The sequence below is a fragment of the Hemicordylus capensis genome, chromosome 4, assembly GCF_027244095.1.
Source record: "Hemicordylus capensis ecotype Gifberg chromosome 4, rHemCap1.1.pri, whole genome shotgun sequence".
Taxonomy (NCBI): Eukaryota; Metazoa; Chordata; class Lepidosauria; order Squamata; family Cordylidae; genus Hemicordylus; species Hemicordylus capensis.
The window spans coordinates 259,975,250-260,001,883 of NC_069660.1; the positions used below are offsets into that span (position 1 = coordinate 259,975,250).

At 42.5% G+C, this 26,634-nt stretch overlaps 1 protein-coding gene across 4 annotated transcripts in view; it reads left to right on the plus strand.

Moving 5' to 3' along the window:
* The window catches only part of TGS1 (trimethylguanosine synthase 1), a 37,134-nt gene extending 19,319 nt beyond the window's left edge, over positions 1 to 17,815 (plus strand). For 2 of the 4 annotated variants that reach the window (XM_053245955.1, XM_053245957.1), the window contains 8 exons: positions 1,809 to 1,895; positions 4,114 to 4,288; positions 4,723 to 5,068; positions 5,287 to 5,451; positions 6,322 to 6,465; positions 8,031 to 8,247; positions 10,077 to 10,155; positions 17,488 to 17,815. In XM_053245955.1, coding sequence (XP_053101930.1) covers positions 1,809 to 1,895; positions 4,114 to 4,288; positions 4,723 to 5,068; positions 5,287 to 5,451; positions 6,322 to 6,465; positions 8,031 to 8,247; positions 10,077 to 10,155; positions 17,488 to 17,604 — 1,330 coding nt within the window. In that variant the 3' untranslated portion in view covers positions 17,605 to 17,815. Of the gene's footprint in view, positions 1 to 1,808; positions 1,896 to 4,113; positions 4,289 to 4,722; positions 5,069 to 5,286; positions 5,452 to 6,321; positions 6,466 to 7,754; positions 7,816 to 8,030; positions 8,248 to 10,076; positions 10,156 to 17,487 lie in introns of those variants that run through there. The other 2 variants (XM_053245956.1, XM_053245958.1) reach the window with 2 other exon arrangements.
* The last annotated feature ends 8,819 nt before the right edge of the window (positions 17,816 to 26,634 follow it).

Below are 26,634 nucleotides of genomic sequence, written 5' to 3' on the forward strand. Positions count from 1 at the left end.
CACACTGCCTCGATACTGCTGCCTGGAACAAAACTCATTCCACACACAGATGAAAAAAATTAGTGGGAACATTGCTGTGAACTGGAGGTTGTTACTAGGATTATGTGAGTTCCTTGTTGTAGTGGTTATATTGATTTCTAATCTATTTCTGGGTCCAGTTAAAAGTGCAGATTTTGGTTTTTAAAGCCCTTTGTGATTTATGACAGAATCCTGGTCATAAACCATCTAACATTTTAAAAACCAAAAGCAACATTTAATGACTACCTCCTCGCAATGAACCTGCCTAGTTGCTGAAATCCTCTGTGTCCCACCAAATATCAACTGCATTTAGTTGGCACTCAGCAGAGAGTTTTCTTGGTGGCAGCAGCCTGGCTATGGAAATCTCTGCCGAGGGAGGTTTGCCTTTCCCCTTCATTATTAATGTATTTAAACCCACTAAGTGGACAAAGACGAATCTTTTAAAGTGGTGGTTCTCTTATATTTAACAGAGGGGAAGCAACTGTATGTATTCAGTCAGTTAAGATCTGTAGGAGAGGCCCTCTTGGTAGTGTCACCATTGTCAGCAGATAAAGGGGTAGGGCCACATGAGAGGGCTTTCTCTATGGTGGCCCCTAGGTTGTGGAATGCCCTCCCCTCTGAGGTGCACCAAGCTCCGACATTTTGTACATTCAGGAGAATGGTGAAGGCGCAGCTCTTTACCCTGGCCTTTGACTAGAGAGGTAGTGGTTCTTCCCCTCTATTTTTTTTACTGGTTTTGATTTTATGATGCTGAATTTTAATTATGTTTTATATTGGTTTTATTGTAACCTGCTCTGAGACCTTTTGGTATAGGACGGGCAAGAAATGTAAATAAATAAATATTCAGGCCCATGCAGCATTCCTGTATTCATTGTTGCTGGTGTCTATATTTCCTTTTAGATTGTGCTCCGTTTTGGAACAGGGAACTAGAGGTGTGCACAAAACTGGCTGGTTTGGTTTGAGTCCTAACTGGACCCAGAATGAGCCAGTTTGGTTTTGTCTCCCATTAGAAACACACACACCCCGCACCAGCTGTGCAGTTCGGGGAAGGGTTCACTAACATTTTTTGTTGAAGAAAATCTTTTTAAAAGTATTTTCCTTCTCCAAGGCCATGGGGTTCCATGGCAGTTCCACGGAAGTTACCCCGCCGGCCTTCCTTATGACCCGGCCATGCAGGGGCCCATTGTGCATGTGTGGTGGACTCCAATATGGCTGACACAATGGGGGAAAGGCCCGGGACGGGCCAAAGATTGCCCAAACCGGGTACTTTTTGACATAAGGAAGGGGGTGGGGAAACCTCTGTGAACCCCCTGTGGCCTCAGAGAAGCCCGCCAGAGGGTGTAAGTACTAAAAAACAATTCCCCCCCAAAAAAGCTAATCGAACCAGTGCAGTGTCGAGCCGGCTCAACATCAAACCAGTTTGCATATTGCTACAAGGCACCATCTTCCTATTAGGTTCTATGTTAACTGATTTGAGAACTTTTCTGTTGAAAAGCAATATAGCTGGTTTTTAATGGCTTCTCTGGTTGGTCTTCTCTAGAGTCTCTGTCTCCTGTCTAATTAGTATTTTTATTGTTGTTGATGATTTTGTGCACTGAACCAGCTTTATAATTTAAATGGAAAGGCAGAATTAAGTTAACCAATTTGTAAAGTGTTTTATAACTTTATAAGTACTTAAAAATTAATTCACTCTTATGTTGGAAGACAAAATAAGCAACAAAATTTTATCGCCACCACATGTTTATCTTCTTGCTATGGATTGTAACACAAGCATTATGGTTTCTTTCTAGCCATGAACTGGATGCTGAAGAACAACCACCAGCAGATCCAGAAACAATTTGTTGTCTTTTGGGACTCAAACATGGCACAGGACAAAAGTAAGAAGTGCACAAATGTTTTCCTCAAAATACTCGTTAATTTTGAGTACCTTCGGTCAGAGTAATATCATTGATTTTACGTGTGTAATGATATGATACAGATTGATACAAATTGATTAAATTAATCCTTTTTTCCTGCAGTACCATTAAAGGACACTCTAAGGTACAGTTCCTACAGGAACTCACGATGCAGTAAAATTATTATAGCATGACTTACTGTATTCCTAAACTTATAAAGAAGTACAAAAAGTAAATCCATAGAGAAGTAGCCTTACTTATTTATTATAAATAAATTATTTGTTTCCACTCACAGTTCATATGTGGACTCTTCAGATGCTAGATTATTTCAGTGTGTGAGTCATTGGGGCTGTTCTCACGCACAGCCAAAACTGGGCTAGTGAAGTCAAGCCCGTCTTGCCTGTAAATGAGAACCACTGGGATCGGGCCCAGTCTCAGCGGCATACCCACCAAGCCAGCCACCCTCCTAAACGGGGTTAAGAGAGTGAGCATTCGCTCTTTTAACCCCATTTTTTGGATAGTCTGGGAGTCTCCCGGTCGGTGGGGATCCCCCCCCCATTCCTCCCCATTGCTTGAGGAGGGAACTACACATCTGGGTGCATGCTCTCCAGGCCCAGACTCTTCACAAGGATTGTCCATAGGGGAGGTAAGCTTTTGAAGGCTTCCTCCCCTCACCCCTTTTGTGCCCTTTCTCCTGTTGTGAAAAGGGGCTCCGTGTGTTTCCAAAATTAGTACCAAATATATATTAAATCATGTCAAACCACGTGGCTAGCTCAAGGCCTTTGCCTGCTTGAGGCAGGCCATGAAGTAGTGCCCCTACATTGCAAGCCCCACCCTCTGGGCTGGAGCCCATAGATGACATTCCTTTTCCTGGCTCTTTCTTTTCCCTTTGCTGCCTTCTCGGTTCTTGCCCCTCTTTGTTTTCTTCCCTCTTCTTTCCCCACCCCCTGGGCTGGAGCCTGTGGACGACACCCCTCTTCTCTCTTCCTTCACTGGTCTTCCTTCTGCGAGCACTCACCTGCTGCAGCTGTGCTTACTGTAGCAGTGTGCACCTGACTGTTTTGCCTACTCAGAGTCTGTCTGTGGTCACTGCTCACTCACTTGCCCATTCCTCCATTTCTCACTGCTATTTGTTTCCCCAGCTGTGAGTCTCTTCCTTGGAGCTCCAATGGGATGCTTGACTGAACTGAAGGAGACAAGTGGAGAAATGTGGTACTGGGAAGACAAGTGGAAGCAACCAACAGAGGAATGAGTGGGCGACGATGATGACTAGATAGACTTGGAGCAGGAGAAAGCCAGATGCACTTTCTTACAATATGAGCAGGAGCAGGCGGGCAAGGCAGAATGTGCCCAGGAGAGGGGGAGGCTAGCAGGCATAAAAATAAAGAAGTGTCCTCTGGGGGCAAAGAAAGAGGAAAGAACAAGGAGGGGCAAGGGAGGGGAGTGGGGAAGAAGAGATATACATATATATATACACCAATAAACTTGTATAACATTTTAATAAATATTTTTACAGTGTGAACAATGTTGACGTAAATGCCCTTGTGGCCCAGTAACTTTGACACTCCTGTAAAGCCCTATTGGTAATAAGATACAAATGTATCAAACTTAATCTGTTAGTAAATGTGGCCACTGTCACAAAACTCTTTTCAAGTCCTACTGAAGAAGGCCTTAGCCACCTAATGGTGTAGCAGGGAACTGACTTGACTAGCAAGCCAGAGGTTGCCGATTCGAATCCCCAGAAACACCTATATCGGGCAGCAGCAATATAGGAAGATGCTGAAAGGCATCATCACATACTATGCAGGAGATGGCAATGGTAAACCCCTCCTGTATTCTACCAAAGACAACCACAGGGCTATGTGGTCACCAGGAGTAGACACCAACTCGATGGCACACTTTACCTTTAAAGAAGGGTCTGCTCAACTTTGGCCACCATCCTGTTTTTGGCCTACAACTCCCATAATCCCCAGCTGCAGTGGTCAATAGCCAGGGTTTATGGGAGTTGTAGGCCAACCTGCAGTAGGGCTGAAGTTGAGCAAGCCTGCCTTAAAGTGTAGAACACACCTCTGATAAATATACAGTGAAGCTAAGAACGTTTTCTTTCCCTGCCCCATCCTACCAGATAAAAACCATCTTCCCAAAAGCTTGCCCTAACTACTTTTTCACTAAGAATTAAAATTAATCTGCTTTTCTCCAGATACAAGGGCATTTCTGGTTTCAGTGAGAGAAGAGTGACCTGTTTCAATAAAAATATGAAGTTTAAGTCTAAATCCCTGGACATGCGCAGAACAATCAAGACGAAAAATAAACATACATATTTTACAGAAGAATCTGAAGTTTCATTATGCAAGATGAGCAAGACTTTAAATAAGGTAGATATGGTCAAATGAATGGCTTGCTTAGTACAAAGGTGATCAACCACACCATAGTTTAGATAAGTGTGAAAGCTCTCAGGCTTGTGCACTCCCTCCCATCCTTTTCAATGTGCCAGAAGATGAAACCAGAAGTCTCCACTTTAGCTTGTGATATAACTTTTGTTCCACATTGTTTAGGGAAGCTTGTTAGAACTTTCCTAAATTTAGATTACATTCAGATAGAGAAATTCAGCGTGAGAACCACCAGGACCAAGTTCGTCAGAACTTCCCTAAATTTAGGGAAGTTATAATAACTAGGTTATAGAACCATAATTTGTGCTTGGTTTGTTTTAACAGATGACAGAACAAACCGCAGCTCCTGGGTTAAAGTGTTAATTTCTGTAATATTTTAATTTGGATTGATACTGCTGATAGATACATGTTATTTCTAGGTAGAAAAGTTCCTGAAACAAGTGAATGAACCTGTTGAAGAAACAGCTCATGACTTATCTTTTCAAGACAAAGTTGGTCACACTTCTACAAGCAGTGGTTCAGAGGAACAGGAAAATGATTATGGCACGCAAAATAATTTGAATCTCCAAAACTGTGCCCTGCTATCCACCAGCTCAGTTTCTTGTGAAGTTAAAAGAAACAGCCTTGAGAAGCAATGTGAGGAAATGGTCATGATAGCAGCAAGTGTCTGTAACTCTCAGGAGGCAGAACCAGGAGAAGAATGTTCTTTGGGAAGACAGTTAGTTCCCCTGGATATTCCAGACTATCTGCAGATGGAAACAGAAGGTGCGAGGCAATGCTGAATAAATCGTTTGTTTGTAATAACATATTGACTGCGTTTGGACAAACTTTCCCAAACTTTGGAAGATCAGAATAAGCTTTGTGTGTTCCATGCTCCCCCTTCCCTTCCCTTCCTCCCCTCCCCTCACATGTATGACTTAAAGAGTTTGAGAGTGATACACTAATTATGAAGTGTCGGGTGGTGTTGTTTTTTCCTGGTGTAGGTGAAGTAAATACTGCAAAGAAGAAAAAGAAAAAGAAAAAAAAGAAAAACAGAACCACACAGTCCCTACCCCCTGAAATAGCCACTGATCCTGAGTTGACCAAATATTGGGCCCAGAGGTATAGGCTGTTCTCTCGATTTGACGAAGGGATTCAGTTAGACAGGGGTAAGTTTGTAGTGTAACGATTAATAATCAGACATGAGTTGAAAACTCTCATTATTTTGAAATGGTATGTAAAGTCTGTTGTAAACTGACAGATCATTCATGCATGCCAATTGCCACTTGATCATCAGTTACCATGTATGAACCATCCATGATTGATTGATTGATTTAGTGCCGTCAAGTTGGTGTCAACTCTTAGTGACCACATAGATAGGTTCTCTCAAGGATGATCTGTCTTCAACTTGGCCTTTAAGGTCTCTCAGTGGTGCATTCATTGTTGTCATGATCTAATCCATCCACCTTTCTGCTGGTCATCCTCTTCTCTTTCCTTCAACTTTTCCCAGCATTATGGACTTCTCAAGGGATCTGGGTCTTCGCATAATGTGTCCAAAGTATGATAGTTTGAGCCAGATTATTTGTGCCTCTAGTGAAAATTCTGGATTGATCTGTTCTATGATCCATTTGTTTTTCTTGGCTGTCCATGGTATCCTCAAAAGTCTTCTCCATCACCAAAGTTCAAAAAAACTAGCCATAGGAAACAAAAAAGAGGTGGGATCCTCAGATGTCACTCTTGTTATGTTGAACAGACTCATTCCATCGCGGAACCCACACAGTGGTAACCAGAAGGAAAAAAGGTTACCATGTTGTGTGTTTCATGATAGAATGGGCCTATGCAAGATAATCATGAATAGCTGAGGGTCCCTTATATCCCCCTCCCCCGCTCTTGGTTGTGCTTCCACCCTCCTCCTATCTTCTGAGACAGCAGCCATAACATTGTGCCAAAGCCTCTGGATTTATTTATGGTTTTGACTCATCTGATTTTTGTCCATATGTTTTTTAATTTCATAAATATGGCTTCTGTTTTCTTGTCAGAGGGATGGTTTTCTGTTACACCTGAGAAGATTGCAGAGCACATTGCAGAGCGTGTAAGGCAATGCTTCAACTCTGACATCATAGTAGATGCATTCTGTGGCGTGGGGGGCAATGCTATTCAGTTTGCCTTGGCAGCAAAGAGAGGTAAATGCTTCCACTAGCAACTTGTGCTTCCCTTCTTCCCTGCATTTCATTAGGCCTACTCCGTGTGTGATAGATACCAGAAAAGTTTGATTGTTCCAGTTCATTGGTTTTAAACTACTTTTCATGCAACCCAGTTGAAGGCAATCATTTATCCTCACCACCCAAAAGAATAATTGATTCTGAAAAGAGTGTTTATAAAATCACAGTGGGTCAGTGGGCTTACTGATTGCATTCTACAGCTCATCTCTCCACAGGAGTGAGTGGGAAAACATTGTCATCAGTTGATTGGTTACCTTCAATACTGCTGCACTGTGCATGTAGTACGTATACTAAAATTGAGCACTCTGGCACTACTACAGTGGCATTAACAAATCCTGGCTTGGCCTTTAAAGCCCAAAGTGGCAGCTGCTGTAGCTTTGTGCAGTTTGTGCCTGTCCACAATATGACCATAGCCATAGCTGTCCTGCAGTGGTAAAAGACAAGCAGGTCAGGGAATTGCTGTGGAACTGACTTTATTTCCCTGCTGGTGCTCTACAGCTGTGTATTATTTACTATTTTTTGTTTTTATTTATTATGAATATTTATACACCACTTTTCAGCAAGAAGTCCTGAAAGCGGTTTATGTAGAAAAAGAAACAAGATGGTTCCCTATCCCTGCTAAATACAAAAGAATCATTGTAAAAGGTGCCTCTATGCTCACTTCGCAGTAGGGTTTGCATGCTTTTCTGTCAGAGAGTGGGAACTAGGACTGGTAGATGCCTTAGCTCCAGGGGACCACATATGTGTGCATGCACTCTCTCTCTCCTTCTCCCCACTAGCAGAAAAGAGGAGACTGTCAGCTGTAATAACACTATATCGCTAGTTAGGGGAAATGCAGTGCTGGGGGGATGTAAAGAATGTGTGTGCTTGTAGTAGCAACACAAGCAATGCAAACCAAATGGGTGTGTGAGGGGCTGCAAATAGAGCAAGAAAGTTCTCGCCTGTTATTTCCCTTACATATTTTTTTCTATCCACATGAGCTCATGCTGTGACCCATCTTTGATCTCTTTTTTCACTCCTGCTCCTGTGTTGTTTCTTTGTGTCATGTCCCTTTTCTTCTACAAAAACCTTTCCTATACCATCATAGATAGTATATACTTCATCTAACTAGTAGCAGGAAGTTCAGAACCAGTCAACCAAATTTGTCATTTCTGTCTTTCCTTTCTCTGTCTTCCTCTTGTCTTTTCTGTCTTAAGATTTTGATCAGTAATCAGATAGTCTGTAATTTCTTTGTCTTGCACAATATCTAGCCATTTTGCATCTCCCAGATGGAGAGAAGAGTGGACTATACATTTATATAAATCTAACAAGGTTAGTGCTGAGTGTATAAGAATATAAATGTAATTCATTATGCTCATTCATTTAACTAAATTGCTAGAATTATGTGATGTTTGCCTGGGGAACTATGAACATAACTATGCAGGACCGTGTCTGAAATACAGGACAATCAAGTTTTGGGAAATAATTTTGAAAGTAAAATGGTGTTCTGATTTTAGTAATCCTTTAAAATATTTTCTGTTTTTCAGTCATTGCAATTGATATCGACCCTGTAAAGATCAGTCTTGCTCGCAACAATGCAGAAGTATATGGAGTAGCAGAGCAGATAGACTTCATATGTGGCGATTTCATGCTGCTAGCATCCGGTTTAAAAGCAGATGTTGTATTTCTTAGCCCTCCATGGGGTGGGCCTGAATACGCGACTGCAGAAATCTTTGATATTCAGACAATGATTTCTCCAAACGGATATCCTTTTCCAGCTCACTTTGACATAGCTTTCTCTGCAAAACTAAAGTTAATAACATTTTACCTTGCAGGAAGAAGCACTCTGTATTATATATTTGAGGTTTTTCTTGACTATATTGTTGTTTGTTTGTTTTATTTTTATACCACCCTTCCAAAATGGCTCGGGGCGGTTTACAATGAAAACAAACCATTAAAACAGTAAAGAGCTAAAACATAAATTAAAAACAATTTAACAACAATTAACAATTTAAAAACATTTTAAAACAACAATTAATCACAATAATGAAAAACCCTGAAACTGGGTTAAAGTATTAGTAGATGTTAGTAGATGACAAGAGCCTCCTTCCTTAATTTGGAATTGCAGGACACTCAGACATCCTGAAAAATGTAACTTTGGTTTCTAGCTATTAAATTTTTAAAGAAAATTTATAACACACATTGGTTGTGTTCCTTTTCAATCAAATCGAGCATCACTTGCTGTGGTCATGAAGTAGGAAATCAGTACTTTCTGTTGGCTTAATTTGTTGATGTTAAGTTGCATTTCATAGCAGCTGATCACAATATCAAATTTTATTTTCAGTTTTCTGTTGGTAAAGGTGACAGTTGTGACTTTAAGAACATGAATAATCTACCAGGCAAGCTATCTTTGCCTAATATATTTGGTATCAGAAAAAGTCTTAAGGATCATTATGTAAATCTAATTTTGTTAGTTTTTGTTGTAATTTGTATCAAAAAAATGAGTTCCAGTGGACAGCCAAACCTCAAACCAGCACACGTCAGGCTGTTTTGTCCAAGTTGCATGAAGGTCGGGAATCAGTCTGTCATCTGAGGGGATTTTGTAACTCTTTTTTTTTGGGGGGGGGGGCAAAGGCAAACCCAGGATTGCTAGTTTCCTTTTTAAAAAGCTGTACAGTTTGTCTTACGTTAAAATTTAACTACCAGATAAAGAAGCTTACGAGTTTTAGATTCGTTCATAGGGCTGAAAAGGATCAGATATTATCAAATCTCACCTCCAGTCCTGGGGCAGGATCGCCTACATAGAACATTATAATAACCTCTAGAGTCACGCTTCTGAGTTTTTTCGAAGGCATTTCCACAGATGCTGTTGGAATACAGTCCCATCATCCTCAGCCACAATAGTCAAAGTTGTGGTCCAGCAACATACATATGAGGACCCAAGGTTGAGAACCTCCCCCCCATCCCCAGTGTAAGCTGGCTTTACACACTGTATGTCCCACATACTGGCATTGCTTCTCTCTCTCTCTCCTTCCTTCACCACAGAAGGAGAGCAGAAACTGAAGAGCAATATCAAGTTCCCAAATTTCTCATGAACCTATGTTACCATAATCAGCAAAGTGTCATACTCTTATGCACTTTGCATAGCGGGTCTTGGGCCTAGTCCACACATACAGCAAGGGAGGTGGGAATGAAGAAGTAGTAAAGTAGACCATACCAGTGAGGTTGGGGATCACATTTTTGAATGCTTTCTCACATAATAGAATAGAATTTGAAAATTAGCACACTAATGTTCTTGGTCAGCCTCCACATTTCTTCCTGATGTGCTAGTTGTTTTTTGTGTTTGAGTGTGGGTTTGTTTTTGTTTTTTAAACTGGTATCTCTGATCAGCCTGAAGTGGTACAGTCCATTTCCCCACATTTTTCTGCTGGTTGTGTAAGCCAGGCCTTGCTCTGACCAGATTAGCAGCAGTGGTTTTTCATTTACCCCTGCAGAAGAACGTGTGTCCTTGTATTATGGAATTGTCTTGTTAAAAGAACTGACCCAGTTCATACAATATTAGCCTTCTTTTTCCTTAACACATCTCTCTCCACATTTGAAATTTTCAAGCTATCACAGAATATTACGAAGAGTGTTGTGTATTTTCTTCCTCGTAATGCTGACATAGATCAGGTAAGCTGCAGTTCACAGGTAGAGTGTCCATAAAACAGAATTTTTCTTTAACTCTAAAATGAAATAACTGAAACTGTCTTATGCCAATCACAAACATTTCACACTTTTGGCTTTATAGTGTATGAAAGTCAGAATCAATCACTTAGCTTTTAGCTTAAGACTTCAGAAACAGTCTAAATTTTGGCAGATTATTTATTTCTGTAGCTAGTAGTGAATTGGTAGAGAGAGTTGCTATGGGATACAGCTTTTGCTCTGGACTTTGAATGATTTTTCAGCCAGCTAACATAGTATATGGGTACAATGTTGAGTTGAATATGTTTGAGTTGAATATTATTTCCAAAAGGTAAAATTGATCACAGAGAATGAGGCAGTAGTCTATACACACAAAGCAGAAACAGGTAGTTCTCTTCATTTTGTAACAAATGTTAGCTCAGTTCTGCACCCCATCACTAAATGGATTGTAGCGTTGGACAGGTGTGGCGGTATCACTCCCTAAATGCTGACTGTGGTTAATCGGAAGCAAGATGCCGGCTCATGCACCATCTCCCACCTTGCGCTCAGATTCCCACCTTGCGCTCAGATGAATGTTTGCTTTTATATTTAAATATGCCAACTAATCTTAAGGATCTTAACCTGGTTTTGATGCTGGTTTTAAAACTTTGTTTCTAAGCAGGAGTTTAGAACACTCTTAATTGTAAGGGTGTAGACTGTAAGACTGCAATTACAGTATTGCAGGCTATACATTAGAGAGAGATGTTACTTACTGGGCTGGTTCAGACATCACATGGAACCATGGTGAAATCTAGATTCTGTGCGATCTCTCTAGTGCATACACGCACTCTCCGTGCGTGTGCATGAGTTGAATGAATTCCATTTCCAGTTAGAAATAATCCAGCGTCCAGAGTGGCCATTCTTGATTTATTCTCTTGAAATAAACCACAATACAAATCCAAGGTTTGAAATGGGTTTCAGGTCTCAAGTTATTTAGGAACATAGGAAGCTGCCATCTACTGAGTCAAACCATTCGTTCTACATTGAGTGGTAGCAGCTGAATTCTTGGAATTCAGGCAGGAGTTTTCCCTAGCCTACCTAGAGATTCGTGGGATTGAACCTGGGACTTTCTGCATGCAAAGCAGATGCTCTACCGCTGAGCTGCAGCCTCATCCACATTCAAGAAAGCTGGTTAAAATAAACCAGATAAGTCAGTTTGGACATCACAACTGATCTTGGTTTGTTTCTAATTGCAATCGGAAGTAGAATCCTTCCAAGTCATGCATAGCCTTATTACTTTGCACTAGTGTATTTTCTATGACAGCCAGCGCCCCCCACCCCGCCCCGCCAGTTCTATTGTCTCTTCAGTTGGTTACATCTTGTACATTCTGCATTGTCATTTACAGCACTGAGCTTGTAGGTGCAGTAGTTGTAGCTTATTGCAATTCAGCTCCATTTCAAGGTGTCAGGAAAAGCCCCAGTGGCATTTGTGTTTAATATAACCAATTAGTAATCCTGTCCAGCATTAAAATGTAATTGTGGCTTTATGTCTAGAAATAGATTGTGTCTGAGGAGGCAAAGCTGATAAAATTTGAATTTAAGATGTTGGTTTGTTTCTTCTTCCTCTAGAGGGAGCAATCACCCCAATATCACATAACATAAGAGCACAGTGGCTCATATCCTCATTACGGAAGCGCACACATAAAGTGAGACTACAAAGATGCAGCTGGGGTCCATATGCAACTTCCCCAGCTGAGTGGCATGGTTCCTCTCTTCCAGATCGCTTCTGGAGCTCTGGCAGAGTGGGGAGATTTCTCCCACTTGTGTGACAGCACACACGTAGAGGGACTGGGGAGTTGCATATGGGCCGTAGTCATGTCCCCACACTGCCTCTTTATGCATGCACTTCAGTGAGTAGGATGTGCATGTGTGCGAGAGAGATATCAGGAAACCTAACACAAGATAAATCAGCTGTGTGTGTGTCTGTGTATACACATTTCCAATAACATAAGAGAATTAAGTGTGATGTGTGTGTGAGATTACAGCCCCTAGTCTTGTAATTTTGGTCATTTTATTAGTGAGGTGTCCCTGTTACCAGCCTTCCAACTGCTAATTTGTTGTTGTTAATTTACTTTCCCATATACAACCATAATGTATTACAATGAATAGATGGGAAATGGGGGTGGGGGGAGTTTTAACGATCCAAATGTGAGAGAGACAGCAACTGAGTGAGTGTTAAAAGCAGTTTCTGAAAGGATCATTGGTTTTGTTTTAAAAATCTTCTGTCATCCACACTCACCCCACCCCAGCTGCCCTTCCTAGTTAGCTGTCAAGGTTCAGTGAACTTTGAAGTCTGGTTGCTGGGAATTGGCTGGTCCATAATTAGATTACAGTTTATTGTCATTTGCACATAAGCAAGAGTGGAAACTGCTGAGAAGCCTTTTCAGGGAGTGACGATAAGATGTAACTCCTTAATGAATTGACTTTTTTCCTTTTGCTTTTACCTCCCACCTAGATAGGAACAAGCTTGGAGTGGGGGACTAGTATTGGGGAATGTGAGAACTGCAATAGGCAGAATTTTGTCAAAGTGTGTGCATTTTATTGGTTAAGTTTGCCTCTGATTTCTGCCTGTACCAGTGTTGGTTCCTCCTCCTCTCTTTTTAGTTTGCTCTCTTTGATTGAACAACTTAATTCCCCTTGAGTCAGATTCCTAAAAATTAAGAATGCAGTTTGTTTCACTCCCTTGATATGTTCTATAATACTTTTAATATATGATTACTGAAACAAAACCTGAAACATCTTGCACTGCTGTTCTTAGCAAGAATCTGCCATCTTGCCCTGTATTTAGATGTTTAACTTTGAATACTTCACAAAAGAAAAGAGATGACAGAAAATTGACTTACTGGCTCATTTTTGGCTCAAGGACTTTGGGCTTTGAGGCTGCAGTTATCTATTATCTCTTTTTGAAAGAGCTGGAAATGTTATGGATGCATAATTGGAGCTACCTGCAGGCAGGAAGGGGATACTAGCAGACTGAGGATAACCTGCTGATAAGTCAGTTTAACAAAGATTAAGAAAAAATCCTAAAACGACCCCGCCCCCGAAATCCACCCTGAACTGCCCCAGTGTAACTCCAAGGATTGAACTCAGAGGGCAGTTAACAGACAACCAAGTGGGCGGAGCTAATGGAACTCAGTTGCAAGGAGAGGGCTTGAACAAAAAGCAGGAAATTTCTCAGCTTGAAGAATACTCCCTCAAGATAGTCACAACACCTTCTGCTGCTGAAGGGGAAAATGCCTAAAACTTTCACCATGCTCGGATAATACATATTGCAACTATGGGCCTAACCCAAGTGCTCTCGGGACTGACTCATATTGCTGGTCACACGCTTGATCTGGTCTTTCACTCTGAAGAGGGTGATGTTCCATGGATGGGGACTCCTGTGATTTCCCCATTGTCATGGATGAACCACCACCTGGTTAAGGAGTGTATCTGTTGGTCCTTTTGAACCTCTCAGCAGCTTTCGATACGATTGACCATAGTATCTTGAGGGGATTGGGGTGGGAGGCACTGCTTTGCAGTAGTTCTGCTCCTACCTCACAGGCAGACTCCAGATGGTGCCTCTTGGAGACTGTTGTTCAAAATCTAAACTTTTGAATAGTGTCCCTCAGGACTCCATATTGCCTCCTATGTTGTTTAACATCTACATGAAACTGTTGGGAGAGATCATCAGGATATTTGGTGCAGGGTGTTCTCAATATGCTGATGACACCCAAATCTATTTCTCCATGTCAACATCGTCAGGAGAAGGCATAATCTCCTTAAATGTCTGCCTGGAGGCAGTAATTAGCTGGATGAGGGATAACAAACTGAGACTGAATCCAGATAAGACGGAGGTAATTATTGTGTGGGGTCGGAACTCGGGAGACGGTTTTGATCCACTGGTTCTGGATGGGGTTGCTGCTCCCCCGGAAAGAACAGGTATGAAATCTGGAGATGCTTATGGATCCAAACCTCTCCCTGGTGACTCAGGTTGAGGCGGTGGCCAGAGGTGCTTTTTATCGGCTTCGGATAATATGGCAGCTGCGTCCGTTTCTTGAGATGAACGACCTCAAAACAGTGGTACATCTGCTGGTAACCTCTAGGCTGGATTACTACATGTACTCTATGTGGGGCTGCCTTTGTGCGTAGTCTGGAAACTGCAGTGTCAGGTTGGTCTCTGGGTCATCTAGGAGATACCGTATTACTTCTTTGTTGATAGAACTACCCTGGCTTCCAGTATGTTTCCGGGCAAAATACAAGGTGCTGGTTATCCTATATAATAAAATGCTTGGGTATCTGCGTCCATGTCTCTGGCGGACGTTCTGCGTATGTGTGGCGCGCGCGGCCTCTCATTGGCTGAGCGGGAGTGGAGGAGGCGAGGAGCCAATAGCCGTTGCCGGGGAAGGGGGTGAGCATAGCTGCCGGCAGCAGAGGAGGGAGGGAGCGCCCGGCGCGGGTGGCACTCGAGGCTGGGCGCGGGTGAGAGAGGAGCAGAGTGGCTGCCGGCGGCAGCGGGGGGACTAGCCCCGCTGGCGGCGCCAGCCGCGGCGGGAGGACTGGCCCCACTGGCGGCAGCGGCAGGGAGACAGGCCCCGCTGGCGGCGGGGGTGGGGGGACTGGGCACGGAGGGGCCATGGCCGGGCTCGAGCCATGGCCAGGCGCGGCAGAGGCACAGGGTTGCCGCCGCCGGAGGAGACGGGGGAGAAGAAGAGGGTTTAGCAGCAGCCCGGAGGGAGGAGGAGCGGAGAGGAGGAGGCGGCGGCGAGCCGGGCAGGGGGAGCTCACCCACGCCGACGCCGCTCCTTGCCCGGTGGCATGCGGAGGCGAGCTTCTTGCCCTGCGGGGCATGAAGGGGCCGCGGCCGGGCCTGAGCCATGGTCAGGCGCAGCGGAGGCACAGAGGCGGCGGTGGCGCTGACGTGAGCGGGGTGCCTACGAGGATTCCGAGGAGCGGCGGCAGCGGGAAGGAGGAGCGCGTGCAACAGGCAGAAAGAAGTCCACGTCCCTTGCCCTTCTAGCACCCGTTAATGTAACAGGCTTAACCCCACTAGTAACCTATAAAGCCCTAACCAGCTTAGGCCCTGGGTATTTAACAGAACACTTTCTTCACTTTGAGCCCCACCACCTGTTAAGGTCATCTGGAGAGGCTTGTCTGTGGTTGCCGCCAACTCGTTTGTTGGTGGATACTTGGGGACTGGCCTTCTCCTTTGCTGCTCCTGGACTTTGGAATGCACTCCCTGTTGAAATAAGAGCCTCCTCATCCCTGGCAACTTTTAAAAAGGCACTGAAGACACATTTATTCACTCAGGCTTCTAATTAGATTTATGATTTTAAATTTTAATTTTGGTTTTAAATTATTTTAATCTTTAAATGATTTTAATTGTAAACCACCCAGACACAAGTTTTGGGCGGAATAAAAATATGTTCAATCAATCAAAGTTTTGTTGGTCCATACTTGTTTATACAGTACTAATAACAAACTCTGGTTGAGTGCCTGTCAGTTTGGATGGAAAATGGGGCCACCCAAAAATAAGGTCATGTTTTTTCATGCTTGGGAAATTCCCTAAACATGCAGGAGTACATATTTTGTAAACTGAGCATGCTGAAGGTGTCAGTTAAAAAGAAAAGAGAGAGAGAAAACACCTGTGGGGAAGAAGCATATGGCCTGCTTGAGCCCCTCTCTTGGAGGCAGCGCATTCACAGAACACTGCCAGCGTCCAGACTAATGAAGTGCTGGTGCTAATGAGGGGTGGGTTTTTTTGTTGACCTCCCCTTCCCTCTGAAGCAGTTGGTGACTCCTGAAAATATGGCCCTGAGGATTGTGTAGTGCTCAGAGACATATTTTGGGGAGTCACAATGAGCTTCTGGGGGAAAGAAAGAGTGGCAAAAAACACTCCTTCCCGATACGACCAGTGCAGTGTTAGCAACTGTTAGTCTGGATGGTGGCCACTTCTGTTATCCTTGCTGACAATGATGTTCCTAACATTGATCTTCTGCTGAGTTGGTCCCCAAAGAGTAGTATTAGCGGTGCAGTTTCGTGCATTGTGCATACGTGTCCCAGGAACCTTGCAATTTATGGGCTCTTCTTACTTTCTTATAATAATATTTTGTAATTTTATAAATAATGGTTAGTTTCTGATTTTGTTTATACTGTGAGATTTCTGGTTTGTTTTCCTTGCTTTGTTCTTATTAAAACAAGGGGATTTGTTGGTGTGCTGAATAGCATAACACAGTTTTTTAGGAAGAGAAGTTATTTTTTGTGGATGTCTGATTTTGCTTTTGCATGCAAGGCTCAGACACTTAAAGAATGGATTAATCTGTTGTTACTTCCTCCTCTTTTACAGTAAGCTTGTTTTTAATAATAGCTTAAAGATAGAGGAAGTTCAGTGTGTTTACACTGGTGTGTTTGCTGCTGGAGACTACAGAAATAAAATAGTTACGTCTGGTATTCACTAGATAATAATTAATGGTTGGTTTAATGTTTGCAGCAGTCCAAATTCCTAGTCAGCATAAAATATCTTTATTCTTTAAATGAAGTGAATGTTGTGATGCTTCCCACTCCGTCTAATAAAAACAGGGAAAAAGCAATTAGGCTCTGCTGTAGCAATGGAATATAGTACCTGCTCTAACCAGTTCCATTGTTAAACAAAAATATTTATGGTGCTCGCTTAGCAAAGTCAACAGACTTTCTAATGAGTCTGCACTATAGATTTAGATCAGTGTCTTACTTTCAATCCCTTTCCTAGCATGTAAGTTGCTGTTTTCAGTGCTGCCATAACTGGAATTATCATTTTCTTTCATCTGTTTCCCATAAAGCCAGGATTACTTTCCTTGTTAGTCACCACCACCCCACCTGAACTCTTTACGTGTGAACAGGGCAGACGTATAAATAAACAAATATGACTGCTTCTGTCATGTCTTATATTGCCTAAGAACGTTAATATACTCTTCTTCCCTGCATGGCATGCTGCTGATCTTGACTGGAACAATTTGTTCTTTAAATCTGAGGGAGATGGAAGATTGTCTTGTGGGTATAGTTGTACCTGTGTGGAGCTCTTGGAAGGTGGTATTGGGTGGGGGAAAGAAGCTGGGAAAGATTGTATTTCTTCTCAGCCCCCGGGTGACCTCCTATAACTGTTGCTGATGGACAGCAAGGCCAGAATAGACATGCTCGGCTTGCAAAGTGTAGGATACTTCTGTAGCTAGTTCAGCACGCTGTTTGCCATCACTCCAGTGCCTATCACTTGCATTTGGTGTAACATGTCACATTGTGAGTTTATGGGTTTCTTTTTCTTTTTAGGTAGCTTCCTTGGCTGGACCAGGAGGAAAAGTTGAAATAGAACAAAACTTTCTGAACAACAAATTGAAGACAATAACTGCTTATTTTGGTGACCTAATCAGACCAGACATGCCCTGACTTTTGTGTGTGTGTGTGTGTGTGTGTGTGTGTGTGTGTGTTGTACGTGTGCGCAACTAATTCTCTGATCAGTGCAAAATGGATCATCCCAATTACTTAAAATCATCCCTTCAACACCTATTTCCACAATTAGTGGCTGACCTAAATGTTTTTTGTGTTGACGAGAAAAAAAAGTCTCTTACTGATGTCAATAAAATATTTTGTAATAAGATTTCATGCACGTTCTCTAGTAATGAAAATGAGTGGAGAAAATAACTGAACAATTAGAGAAGTTAAGCTCCCTGCCCCCGGCTGTGATATTAGATCATTTTCTGAGGTTATCTGAAGCTTGTCCCAGCCATGGTGCACCTTAAGTTGTTTTCTGCCAGGCACAGCTCCCTGTCACAGTGGGCTCACAATTAAAATTGACACAAGGGAGACAACAGAAAAAGGGAAAGGGAAGAGAAGCAAAGATAAACTGGGGCGGGCAGAGAGATATGCAGTTATTTCATTTTCATGTACTTGAGCACTGGGTGAGGACTGTCTGGATAGTCACCCCTCAAAGGAGGCGGCTTGCTGGGATTACCCTCTTTCCCCACTGATGTCAGTGGTAGCTATGGCTTCTCCTGCCAAATGGATATTCCTAGAGAAGGCCAATTCTAGCTATAAAACTAGTTAAGTTTTGTAAAAACAAAGTTTTATTTTTTGAGGGGGAGACCTGGTTGTGTGGTAGCAAGCATGATTTCTCCCATTAGCTAAGCAAGGTCTGCCCTGGTTGCATTTGAATGGGAGACCACATGTGAGCTCTGTAAGATATTCACCTCGGGATGGAGCCACTCTGGGAAGAGCAGAATGTTTCAAGTGCTTTCCCTGGCTTCTCCAAGATAGGGCTGAGAGAGACTCCCGCCTGCAACCTTGGAGAAGCCACTGCCAGTCTGTGTAGCCAGTACTGAGCTAGATAGATCAATGGTCTCACTCAGTATACGGCAGCTTCCTATGTTCCCAAGTTACAGATCTGGATATACAAAATATTACTGAAGACATTGCTACGTTTCAGTGAAATAGAATTGGTGGGAAATAGATTAAGAATAGGTCATGATGAAAGGTAAGATGTAGCAGCGTGTACACAATATCTAATTAACCTTCACCGGATGTCATGAAAATGCAAAATTTGTTATGGGGTAACTCTGTACCCAACATTGACCAGCCTTGGCAACCATGGCAGAGAGGTACACAGAAGGAGCATCCATTATGCTTTGTGCTTCTCCTCCTGTTCTCTTGCTTGATCTTCACACTTGCTTTTCTATCCTTGCTGGTAGAAAAGGGGCAATGGAACCCATATTTACTGGCAATGATGACTGGATGATATGGGACTTCTTTTGAAAAGTCAGAAGTGCAGTGACTTGGCAAGAATGCCAAGGTCAAGAAGAGGTTCCTTCCTCTTGAGAACAGGTGATAATGACTTTTTCCTGTATCCCGGGGTGGCACAGGTCAGATAACATTGTTAGGTGTTAAGGGGTCATTGCTAGGTGATAGTGTACCAAAGTTTATTTCTTATTTATTACATTTATATCCTGCTCTTCCTCCAAGGAGCCCAGAGGTTATGTTCATCCTCACAACAACCCTGTGAGGTAGGTTAGGCTGAGAGATATGTGACTGGCCCAGGGTCACCCAGTGAGTTTCATGGCTGAATGGTGATTTGAAGTTGGGTCTTCCCAGTCCTAGTCCAACACTAACCACTACACCACAAGGGCATAAAGTTGCCATTATGGTGGACTTCAAATGTATCCTGACCGATAAATCAACTAAACAAAACTTACAGAGGCAGACCAAGTCCTAGAAGAATATATTTAACTAAGATTGTAGGTGTTTTGCAGTACAACTAACTCAGGGGTATGACTGCACCCCTAATGGGGCATATTTGTACCACTGCAAGCTTTTTTTTAACCATGGAGGCAAAACCATTTCTGGTAATTACCTGCTCTTTGCAGGTTTTGTTTACTGGGGTGTCACTGACAATGTCCTAAATTGACAATATTTTAGAATTAAGAACCAACATGTTTTGAGCCCCTAGGGGTACAGAAATACTTCATGACAGCCAGTGAGGGTTAAAGATTTAGGATAGTTGCTGGAGGAAGAGGAAGTATTTAGAAAATAACAGGGAAAACTTGAGGCAATCCAAAGGTCAACCTGATTAAAAGTTGAGAGGCATAGAATAAAAGCAGGCAAGACAATGAGCAGGAGAGAAGAGCGCGTCATTAGAGCAGAGTTGGAACAAAGGAAGAAACCAACTGGGGGTGGCAGGGATGAAAAGATGGAGGGGAAACTGTAAGTTCATTTTAGATGCTGGTCGAGCAACAGTGACACTTGCTACCAAACCCCTTGAAATGCTGCTGTTTAGTGGTATCAGCTGCTTTTCAGTGCTGACTCTGTAGAGGTAGAATTATCAGTTTATTTGAATGCTGCTGACTACTTAGTGAAAACTGAGTAAGAAAGGATGGGCAAAAGAAACCAAAGCTGACCTTCATTAACTTATGTAATAAACTTCCATGAATTGCTGTAGCTTCTAGCTATTAATAATATCCAGTTCTGCTGCGTTAGAAGTCAGAACTAAGCCAGTTGTGGATACAGTTTTTATAGCACTGCCCTTTGTAATATGCCAATTCTCTTCATCCAAATGGATGAAGCTATGTCCATGGCCAATTCTCCTTTCTAGCCAAAGACAATAGTGCTAAGGTTGAGAAAGAAAGCGGGATGTATAGTTATCATATTGCAGTCTTGCGTTTTAAAAGGCAACAACTATGGTAGTTCTGCTGCTCTGTCCCTGTGGCACTAGTGGCAGCGCTGACCACCTGGAGATGATATATATTTGCCACAAGTCACAGATTATTGGGCTCCAATAAATGTATACTGCCCTGGTATCCCTGCTTCATAGTCAGATGTGAGTAATAAATTCTGAGCTGTGTCTGCCAGTGTCATTCATTCCCATGAGGTTGAGAAAGTGACTGGATCTACACAGTGACTAGACCTACTGGACCTACACACCAGGAGGACAGTAGTCTTCACAAGCACACAGGCCAAGCTGGCACACAGCCACCTCCATACCTCTTAGTAGAGAGTCACTGATCACTGCCATTCTTGATTCTCAGCGTTGGTTCTCCAGATGTTATTGGACTTCAGTTCCCATAATCCCCAATCAAAGGCCATTGGCGCTGGGGATTATGGGAGTTGAAGTCCAATAACATCTGGCAACTCAACATTGAGATTCCCTGCTGTAAAGGGTCGTAAGTTTTTCTTTGCACTTACCATAGCCTGCTGCAGCTGTTTTCCACTGGGATACTTAAGCCACGCTCACTGGGAAGATTACAAACAATTCCCAAAACAATTTTTTAGTTCCATCAGCTCAGAATGCCTTTTTATTCTGTTCCTGCCAGTCACTCCCTTCTGAGGTGTTTCAAACTCCCAGTTGCGTCCTTGCTGTAGTGTAGAATTCTTCATCCTCTCTAAAGAGAAGATGTGCAGAAACTTGTTTCTCATGACCTCTAACCTTCCAACAGAGCAACTAGCTTACACTTGCTTGCTGCAGGTGTAGTTTTCTTTTAGGCAAGAACACACCACAGGTCAGGTCACCACCACAGGGTTCTTGCTGTTCATCTTAACTTGATAACTGCCTGCTATATACTTGATCTGCACACCATGGGAACAGTATACTTCAGGAGCTGTCCATATTCTTACTTCTTGTTCACATCCTGAGCTCTGGCTCTAGTGATGGCATTTGTTTGAAAGTTGCCTGAGGCCCTATGATGTGCTGCTGTTTTAAGAGATTGAGGCTATTCACACGACCCAGGCTGTTCGTGCGGAGTACCAGGATGGCTCCTGATCGCGACACTCCCATCCCCACTAGCCCGACTTTTAACCCCGGCATTTAACTAGGGTAAAAGGGCATGAGTGCTTAACTGGGGTAAGAGGGCCTCAACTCCACATTCAGGCTCATGTATATGCTCAGGCTGCACTCAGCCCAAGCACATCAGAGTTGGGTGCCTAGAGTGCCTGACTAACAGTGGACTCTGCCAATGCACCATGCTAGTTGCATGGTGCATTATGGGATTCCTGGAGGCTGGGATTTGGTTTTCCAGCTTCCAGTGATCCGTGCCGCCAAGAGGAGCGTGGATTGTATGGGTGTGCAATGGTGTGCTGAAGAGGAGCTCCTTGTTCATCTGGGGGGAAGTACAGGTGAAACTCAGAAAATTAGAATATCATGCAAAAGTCCATTAATTTCAGTAATGCAAATTAAAAGGTGAAACTGATATATGAGACAGACGCATTACATGCAAAGCGAGATAAGTCAAGCCTTAATTTGTTATAATTGTGATGATCATGGCGTACAGCTCATGAAAACCCCAAATCCACAATCCCAGAAAATTAGAATATTACATGGAACCAAGAAGACAAGGATTGTAGAATAGAACAATATCGGACCTCTGAAAAGTATAAGCATGCATATGTATTCAGTACTTGGTTTGGGCCCCTTTTGCAGCAATTACTGCCTCAATGCGGTGTGGCATGGATGCTATCAGCCTGTGGCACTGATGAGGTGTTATGGAAGACCAGGATGCTTCATTAGCGGCCTTCAGCTCTTCTGCATTGTTTGGTCTCATGTCTCTCATCCTTCTCTTGGCAATGCCCCATAGATTCTCTATGGGGTCAGGTCAGGCGAGTTTGCTGGCCAATCAAGCACAGTACACTGTCTACTTTTCAGAGGTCCGATATTGTTCTATTCTACAATCCTTGTCTTCTTGGTTCCATGTAATATTCTAATTTTCTGGGATTGTGGATTTGGGTTTTTCATGAGCTGTTCGCCATGATCATCACAATTATAACAAATTAAGGCTTGACTTATCTCGCTTTGCATGTAATGCGTCTGTCTCATATATCAGTTTCACCTTTTAATTTGCATTACTGAAATTAATGGACTTTTGCACGATATTCTAATTTTCCGAGTTTCACCTGTAGGTTCAACCCTGCCTCTCCTCCACACCCCTGTTATGTTCATAAAAATTACTTTATTATTTGGCCTGCTGGTTGAGAGAGACAAGGTGGCAAGAAGGTCAACCCAACAAGTTCACAGTGATCTCCAGCTTTTTCAGCAGAGGCTACTGGGAGAATATGCAGAAGAGCTGCTAACTACCCAAATTTACTCCCTAAGAGTAAATAAAGCATTTATTGTCTTACAATTAGCAGCAACAAAAATTACTATTAGCAGTAATAAAAATCAGGTTAAGTTTGAGTGTAGTTTATAAAGCATTTGAGCGTGTAGTGACCCTATTAAAATGCACTAATGAAATTAACTAGCCTGCCAAGGCAAAGTGAACATCATGATTTGTTGTGAATTCTCCTGGGTTAATATAATTCATTGTCATTTTTTTCTAGGGTTATTGTACTGTGGCAAATTTAATGGAATCTGCAGGGTTTCTGCAGATTCCTATGCTTGTCTAGTTTGGGGAGAAATATAACCAAACATTCATATATTTAAGATGCACTTGTGCATTTTTTAAAACAAGAAATTTGAACAAGCAAAAATGAAAACTGCAGGGTCAGAGCCAGTTGTTAAGCATTGTGGTGAGTCATGTGTCTGACTTTGCTAGATAAATGCAACAGGACTTCCTGTCATTGCTGTTCGGTTTTCTTCAGCTTTGCTCTCCCATCTGAGGAACTTGGATGGAAAACCACTGGGGAAAGGGAAGTGGCAGCTTTTCCTCCTTCACATTCACACTTGGATAGGTGTTTTTTTTAACAAATGTATTTATTAGAGATATATTTCACATTAATAAGTAGGGGGAAAGTGAATGATTAAATACACTGCATGCAATCTATCTTAACTATTTTGAATTTATGCCATTATTTAAAACGTACTTCATAATTAACAATACTCTTAATTAATACTCTTCAGCCTTATAATTAATAAACAACTTTATTTGTTAGCTGCCCCATAACAAATTGTTCTCTGGGTGGCTCACAATGGAGGATTACATACAATAAAAATACATACCACATTAAATCATAACAAAGAAAAGAAAATACAATACAAAACAGCTTAAAAACTCATTTTAAAATTAGTTTAAAAAATCAGATCAAATCTGAAAACCCACATTTAAAAGGCCTGGGTGAAGAAAAAGATTCACCTTATTAGTAATCCTTATTTCCTTAGTCTGCACAGTCTCCCTAATCATTCTTTATCCATCTAAAATTAATTATTAAATCAGATCCAACAGCACAAATGGCCAAAAATTGTCATTTCAGTACTAAATTAATAATGACCATTTGTATACAAACTCGTTATCTTGCCATCTCCTTTCTCTACACCAGGGGACCCCAACCTTTTTAAAGCAAGTTTACTTCTTCTGTCACAAACCTTCAGCTTAGGTACCCCAGAGAGATTTTGTGGTATATATGTGTATGTGTACACACACACACGTTAGAATTTTGAGACAGGTGACTCTAGTCACTAGTTTACATCCAGGCTATTGCCTCATTCATATATTACTGTTAAAGGACAGTGTGCTCATGTACACTGTCAAAAGTCGGAATAGAAGTCCCAGCTCGTTAATAATTTCGTTCATTTCCCCTCACATGGTACTCATGCTTATAGCCTTAATCTGAAGGGATGAATGCTAGAAGTGTAATGTCTCCTGATCACAGAAATATCTGCCATCGCACTTTCAGTCTTTGCTGTTTCAGATGGACTGTGAGTATGAGTGCCACGGGATGGGAAGCGAACAAAATGATTGATAAGGCGGCAGGATGGGATTTCCATTTCCACTTTGGATGGTGTACACATGATGGTGTATGCAATGGAGTATTCATGAGTACTCCATTGAAATGGATGGGACACATTTTTACTTGTGCCATGGAGCCAGTGTCAACTCCTGGCAACCACAGAGCCCTGTTGTTGTCTTTGGTAGAATACAGGAGGGATTTACCATTGCCATCTCCTGCGCAGTATGAGGTGATGCCTTTCAGCATCTTTTTATATCGCTGCTGCCCTATATGGGTGTTTCCCATAGTCTGGGAAATAGACCAGTGGGGATTCGAACCGGCAACCTCTGGCTTAATATTCAACTCACTTCCCCGCTGTGCCTTTAAGTGGCTTTCAATGGGAATACTCCGTGCTAATTTTCTGAAGCCTGTGAGACTGAGGTGAGGAATACACTGAGCTTCAGCATATAGTCAGCCAAACAGGAGCAAAGGTGTGTGTGTGGGGGGGGGGTCTTCAGCCTCTTCTTTCCCTCCCCTTCCTCAGTGAACACATTGCTGAGAATGTGTGGGCTTCAAGCCAGCAATCATCAGGTGGGGAACAAATAGTGCAGCTACAGTGTGGGGAGGCAAGAGGACCGAGTACCCCCTGGGGGCCCTTCAACTACCCTTGCTGGGAACCCCTACTCTATGCAATATATCATTTGTAAATTTGACTATAAAACCTTCAAAATCCACTCATCCTATGTGGAGGATTTAAATTTCTCCAGCCTCTACTTTTGGTTAATCTAATTCCCTATCATTTGGCATTTGTCTGGACTGACCCAGGGAGGTTTTTATATGGTTTTAAATGTAGGAACTGATCCAGAAGATCACACAATGATCTTTTCCTATTTCCCGGACAGGTGCTCAGTACTATAGAAGTTGACAATTTTATAATATTAAGTACTAACAATTTGTTGGAAAATACAAACATTATACAGTATTTGATCCAGCAAAGGGAACAGTGAGTACAGCCCTGTGTGCTACTCTGGTTATCCTACAAAAAGAGCCATGTGACTGCCTTGGTTAGCTTGATGGACGATCACCAATTGGCTATCGACAGAGGGAGTGTGCCTCTGATGATCCTTTTGGAACTCTTGGTGGCTTTCGGTACAATCGACTATAGTATCCTTCTGAGTCGCTAGAAGGAGGTGGAATTGGGTGGCATTGTTTTACAGAGGTTCAGTTCCTACCTCTGGTAGATTTCAAAGAGCTAGTTCCACAAGGCTCTATACTGTTCCCAATGCTCTTTAACATCTACATGAAACCGCTGGGAGAGATCATCAGGAGGTTTGGTGCAGGGTGTCAGTATGCTGATGACACCCAGATCTATTTCTCCATATCAACTTGATGGCATAACCTCTCTAAATGCCTGCCTGGAGGCAGTAATGAGCTGAACAAGGGATAACAAACTGAAGTAGAATCCAAATAAGACATAGGTGCTGACTGGGGTGGGTGGGGGGTGGGGTCAGAGGCAGAACCCGAGATATGGTTTAGATCTGCCTGTTCTAGATGGGGCTACACTCCCCCTGTAAGATCAGGTACATAGCTTGGGAGTACTCCTGGATCCCAAACTTTCTCTGGTTTCTCTGCTTGAGGCAGTGGCCGGGAACATTTTTTTTATCGCTTTGGCTGATAGGTCAGCTACATCCATTTCTGGAGGTAAATGACCTCAAAACAGTGGTACATTTGCTGGTAACCTCTAGGCTTGACTACTGTAATGCACTCTACGCAGGGCTGCCTTTGTACATAGTCCGGAAACTACAATTGGTACGGAATGCAGCTGCCAGTCTGGCCTCCAGGAAACATTTTGACAACTTCCATCTGGGGAAAGAGAAGAGACACAGGTACAAGGAACCCTTTCATTTACGAAACACCTGATCTAGCATGGCTGCTCAGCAAGATGACATTTTATAGGTGTTACATGTGTTGTCTGGTTGGGTAGAAGTTCATTGGTTGCTTTGCATGCCTGAAGATTGTATTTTTAAAGTTCTCATGGATGGTACTGCTCCCTCAAACTGTATAGAGGGGTGTCTATAAATCTGTATATCTATATCTATATTTATTTATCTAAAATTGATGTTCACCTTTGGCCACCTGGTTTGGATGTACCTCACACTGGTGCAGTATTGTGTGTTCTCTCATAATATTTCAAAGTTTTCATGGAAAATCTACAATGAATGGGATAACCCTGCATGAGTTCAAAGAAAGCCTTTGGTTTTTTTCAGTGATCCTGTTCTTTTTTTTCTTTTTCTT